At 39.0% G+C, this 5,591-nt stretch overlaps 1 protein-coding gene across 1 annotated transcript; it reads right to left on the bottom strand.

Moving 5' to 3' along the window:
- Positions 1 to 2,697: 2,697 nt before the first annotated feature.
- On the bottom strand, positions 2,698 to 5,165 carry irx3b (iroquois homeobox 3b). The gene is made up of 2 exons (XM_053486168.1): positions 4,811 to 5,165; positions 2,698 to 4,195 (listed from the first exon to the last, which is right to left on the bottom strand). The coding sequence occupies exons 1-2, from the start codon at positions 5,018 to 5,020 to the stop codon at positions 3,296 to 3,298; spliced, it is 1,110 nt and encodes a 369-aa protein (XP_053342143.1). The 5' UTR covers positions 5,021 to 5,165; the 3' UTR covers positions 2,698 to 3,295.
- Between the last annotated feature and the right edge of the window lie 426 nt (positions 5,166 to 5,591).

Genomic DNA, 5,591 nt, shown 5'->3' with positions numbered 1-5,591 from the left:
GTTTCTAAAATAAATCTGAGGTTAAAATCATTGCTCAGTTTCTTTTAAACTGGCTCTGTGATTGCAACAAGGTTGCTTTTCTTTACATAAATGACAGAAAACAATTTAAAAAGTTACTGAATGTGGATTTACCTCAACACCCCATTTCCTATTTATTTGTGTTTCCGAAAATTGACATCTACTCATCCGTATAAAAAGTTTCATAATCCACCAACTGTATCCCCCCCTCCCCCCCCAAACACACACACACAGACACACATGCGATACCTCCTGAACATGGAGTGAGGAGGACTCTTGGGAATTCTTGGGGGTTGACATTTTAATACAGGTAATTACATCCCAATCTCTCTGTGTATCCACCTGTAAAATTATATTAGCCATGCGATTTCCCATGGTCATATGGGGTGCAGTCCTATGAGAGAGTCCTATTTTCGGTGTTTGATTGTTTAATTGTATGGTGATCTAAGGTCTCACTCATTTCTCAAGGTCATGGGAGTTTCCAGAGTGCTATGAATATTTCAGGGAAATGAGGAGTGGAGGCTGGGATATTTGTTCACTGATTTGCTCTATGCAAAGTTTTGTGCTTATATCTGAGTCAAAATATAATTTCTGTAGTCTGCAGTCAAAACCTCTGACTCTAAAGCTCATAGATATGCCATGCATTATTGGGATAGATACCAGACACTTCTCTGTGTCTGGCCTCCTATTTTAAGTTAAAGACAAGCTGATTTTTCATACATAAAAGCCTTACACACAAATATTGCAGCACATGGAATATAGGCCAGAACAAAGAAGAACAGGGACAGCTGTGAAGCTGAAATGAAGATCCATACTGCGTTACTCATTGACTTCAGTTCACAGCTTGGCCAGCAGCCATCATGCTGAAACTGGCACCACTATGTTAGATGGGTGCCAGCACATTTTCTCAAGTGATGAAGAAACTGTGTCTTATTAGTTCACACACTGTGTCTAAATTCTGGGCCTTTATAATGAATAATGTGCAGCTTTGTAAACAATAAGAGAAGTTATTTTACCATCTACTTCCAGTTAAATGACTAATTGTCAGGTTAGCATTTACTTATTTGGACAGTCGACACTAGCCTAGCTTAATATCAGCTGCTATTTCAGTGTGCCACCAGGAAATGTCCTTACGCCCTCCTCCAATCCCATCTGTAATAGCTGTGTTCCTTATGAGCAAAGAGCGAGCCAGTGTAAATGTCAAGTGGAATAAGAACTCTCTGGCCTCTAAAGCCTTCGCCTTTACCCTTGACAAAGTGGAACTATTACCATAATTGTCCTGTAACTTTTCCTGAAAGGGGTTGTGGGAGTAGAGTGAGGAATTTTCAGCTTGGTGATGGGTGAATGGTGCAGGCCTCCCGTCTGCTCTCCTGTTCCTGCATCCAGACGATTCCCCATTGTGTTTTGCTGAATGCAGTCCCCTCCGAAAGCTCACTCATAAACGGCCATGAAATCTGGGCCTCCTCCCTCTCTATAGAGCCTGTCCACCCGAGTGACACGTCCACTGCCTTTTTGTCCTTTTCTTTTCTCACCCAACCAAAAGCTCTGAATGCACAACGGCTTTAATGTTAGACATCTTTTATGTCATTTAGCATGCTTCTAATAAGAAAACTTTATTTATTCAACAAGAAGACAATTTGTTTATGAAATTTTGAGGGTAATATCTTGTCAGATGTGCTAATGGAGTGGTTAAATCTTACAGTATGATAATCCTAAAAAAAAAAAAAAAAACATATGATGATTAGCGGTGGTGAGCAAAAAAAGTTGTTTACTTTCCTTTACCCAGAAAATTTGCTTAAATTTAATAAACTCACTCTATGATGTATTAAAAATTAAACAAACTATTGATATCCTGTAGAGGGAGCTCTAATGTAAAATACCCCATCTGTTTCCTCAGAAAACATCTTTATCCTAGCAGAGACGCGTCATTAACTTAACTTTTTAAAATTGTATTTATGGATCTAATAAAATGTACAGTTAAAGTGTGTGGAGTTCTCTAAAACTGTTTTTTAATAATAATAAAAAAAAACAAGAAAACATTTCAACAGTTTAGGCCTCCTAAAGCGCATATTACCATGAATAATGTGTAGGACTAATAAAACACCACGCGGCCTATTATTTGAACACACTTATTTAGTATAGTAGAAGTTACATGGTTTTGAACACATGCACGGTTTTTGGTCATAATGTTTGGTAATTATTTTTTTTTATTAAAGTCTCATTTAAAAAAAAATCTTCTAGCCCATCTTCTGAGCCTTTTTTTTTTTTTTGCTTTTCCATACATTTCTATAAATATCTAGAAATTCGTTTGCTTTTGCTTTATTGCTTTATGCGTATGCAATGTTCAAAAATGTATTATTTGTTATTGACCGCTATTAAACAACAAACATAACGTAAAGCTGCATTTGTTTAGTTAAAAGTGCGCTTTCTTTTTTAATATCATTTAAAATAGTTTTGTTCAAGATTTTAAGTAGGTAAAGTTCATTTTATATTTACAAAACAATAAACATTAGCACTTTTTTATTTTGTACTCTACTCCAGTTAGAAAAGAAACGACTTTAATGATTGATTTACATATATGTATATAATGGCCGATGTGTTGTACTTTTTAAAACGGATAATTTAAAACAAATATTTTAACATTACTGAAAAATAAATGCATTCAAAAATAACCACAGTACAGCTGTAACATTAGTTAATTTCAAAATTTAAAACAAACTTCCTTGCTGTAATCATTTAGACAATTACAGTGAAAAATATGTGTCTCAGCATTTTATAAAAGGATTTGTTAAAGCATTTCGTTTAAGAATATTTGTTTGCGTTCAGTCTTAAAACAGAATGTGGATCTCATTAGTGTTTTAAAGGCACCGTTCTCTTTCCATATCAGTAAGTGAATGAAACGTTATTTCCCCCCTTAAAAATATAGAATTATATTGCTGCAGTGTGTCTGTTTGTTAAACATTTTCAATCAGTGAACTGCTGACAGAAAAGGGTGATCACATGACTGATAAATAAACACAACGAAAAGGCGGGTAAGTTAGCAATATAAACATTTACTCTATTATACTCTCATGTTAAGGGAAGTGCTAGGCAACATCCATAGCTATTTTACAAATTCAAAGGCTCATTTATGTAAAAAAAAAAAAAAAAATCAATAGACATTTTCTCTTCAAAGAAATGAAGTATTGCATTTATCCATGCGGAGAATGTGAAATAGAAAAAAAAACACGACGAAAAATATTTATTTCACTGTCCATTATAGTCTGTAAGGAAGGGCTCATAAGGCGTGAGTCCTGGCGTCTGCGTGCTTGTTAATCATAACGCTGCTGCTCGGCTGTTTAAGTCCAAAGTAATGGTGTGTTAATGCGAGCTGTTGAGCAGAAATGGCCATTTTTGTCCAGTTGTGCATGCTCCCGGCAGAGCTCTGCGCAGCAGTCCTGCTCATTACTGCAGACTTTTTCGGATGATCTGGCGTCGTGGCTGTTTCTGCCAAAGACCAAATTTTGGGCTTTTGTGGTGGGTTTAGATTCCTCAAGGGCTCTACTGTGGGGCTTTTCCTGTCCTCAGCCCTCTGTCCCTCCGCGCAGTTGTCACTGTCTTTCATTCCGGTATTTTTTACAAAACTTTCCCTCTGTCCCTGCGTGTCCTCAAACCCCTCGGACGCGTCTGAGTCACTCCTGTCCGTTTCCGTGATTTTGGAATCCGATCTGAGTTCGTCTCGACAGTCCGAGTCTTCCTTGTTTTCGATGTTCTCTGTGTCGATGTTCTCCAGGTCGATCTCCTCGTCGTCGTCCTCGTCCCGCTTGTCCTCTTCCTCCTCACCCTCGTTGTCGCTCGGGTAAACGTTTCCCTCCTCGTCCGGTTGTGTCTTTGGTACCCAGGTCATCTTGTTCTCCTTCTTCAGTCTCCTGCGCGCATTTGCGAACCAGGTGGACACTTGTGTGAGAGTCATTTTGGTGATGATGGCCAGCATGATCTTCTCGCCCTTGGTGGGATACGGGTTCTTCCTGTGCTCGCTCAGCCAGGCCTTCAGGGTACTTGTGCTCTCACGGGTGGCGTTTTTGGGTCGCGACGCATCTCCATACTGATACTGGCTATAAGGGAAGAAAGCTGGATGCCCGGGGGGAAACCCAGGGTGCTGCATCCCGGGACTCTCTTTCAGCTCGTATGGACTGGTCTGGATAAACACACAAGTACACAACAAGCACGTGAGTGGCGCATGAAAAACCCACCATATTCACAACAAAATCCCCAGGTTAGACTGAAAACCTTACTTAAACAAATAGGGTGGTTTAGGGCTGCTCTGGGGATCTGGATGCTTCCAGGAAAATTCTTTAATATTACAAATATTCTTACAAGAACCGTAAAACTGAACATTCGTTTTAAATTAAACAATGATGAATAAATTTACATCAACACACAGAACGTCACTGTAACTGTTATTATTATTATTATTATTATTATATAATTTTTTTATTTTACAGCTTATGCACTGTATGTGTTTATTTATTTTACACTTGTAAGTATGTTTATAAAGTTGAATAATAATAATAATAATAATAATAATAATAATAATAATTATTATTATTATTATTATAAACATCATAATAAAAATAATCATAAACATAATAATAATGATGATGATCAGTTGCGTTTCGGTAATAATAAGGAAAAAAAAATCATATTCGTCAGAGAAATTAAACAGCTTTTGTTTCTTTAAATATCTCACTAAAGGGAAGCCAGCATTTAGCAATTCTCGGAAAACGCATTAAGAAGCGTTTAAATAACTCACCAGGTGGTTGAGCACGGAGACGTCGCTGGAGTAGGGCAGGAAGGCGCTGTATGCCTGGTTGGCGCTGAATGGAGATCCGTACAGAGAAAGGGAGTTAGAGATGCTGCTGGTCGGGCTGAGCTCGGCACCCACACGGCCCGCCAGCATTCCGGCCCGATCAGTCGGATACAGCGCTCTCACATACTTATAGCCGAGCTGCGGGAGAGCCATGGTGCTACACTCGAGGTCCCTGCACCTGAACACAAGCGCACTGTCCCCTCTGACTCCGCTGATCCACGTGAAAACGCGCGCAATGAAAAGTGTACAGCCGATGAGCGCCCCTCTCTCACTCGCTTATTGATCCGGGTGGACTGAGGTCAGGTCCTCCCAGATTGTCTCTGATTGCTCCGAGCCCTTGGTCTGATTGACATTTCTAGTCTCTCGGTAGCCCCTCCCATTTCTTGAACACACCACTCACCTCTCTCTCTCTCTCTCTCTCTCTCTCCACGCATACACACACACACACACACACACACACACACAAACAGTCTGTCGCCCGTACTATTAGGCAATATCCTATTATCTCATAATCATATCAAAATAGATTTAGCCCACAAACGAATCGGATAAACACAATTTTGCCCCAATGCGGCCGTTTAATGAAAAAAAAGCGCTGCTTTGAATTAAAACAATGATTACATAGAAAAAGCACTTTTGCTCGTAGAGAATGTTTAAAAACAGTTACATTGAGATGATGAAAATGAATCATGTGCATTACAAATGTAGTTTTTTTGTAAACTAA

This window comes from Clarias gariepinus, chromosome 2, assembly GCF_024256425.1.
Source record: "Clarias gariepinus isolate MV-2021 ecotype Netherlands chromosome 2, CGAR_prim_01v2, whole genome shotgun sequence".
NCBI lineage: Eukaryota > Metazoa > Chordata > Actinopteri > Siluriformes > Clariidae > Clarias > Clarias gariepinus.
The sequence above is the reverse complement of the archived record's forward strand: the minus strand, read 5'-3'. Positions and strand labels throughout refer to the sequence as shown.

What these genes read in the sequence shown, in the direction of transcription:
- irx3b (XM_053486168.1), bottom strand. Translation starts at nt 5,020, where the DNA reads ATGGCTCTCCCGCAGCTCGGCTATAAGTATGTGAGAGCGCTGTATCCG. An exon ending in TCTCCGTGCTCAACCACCTG is followed by an intron (nt 4,196 to 4,810) that starts GTGAGTTATTTA and finishes GTGTTTATCCAG; the next exon opens with ACCAGTCCATACGAGCTGAA.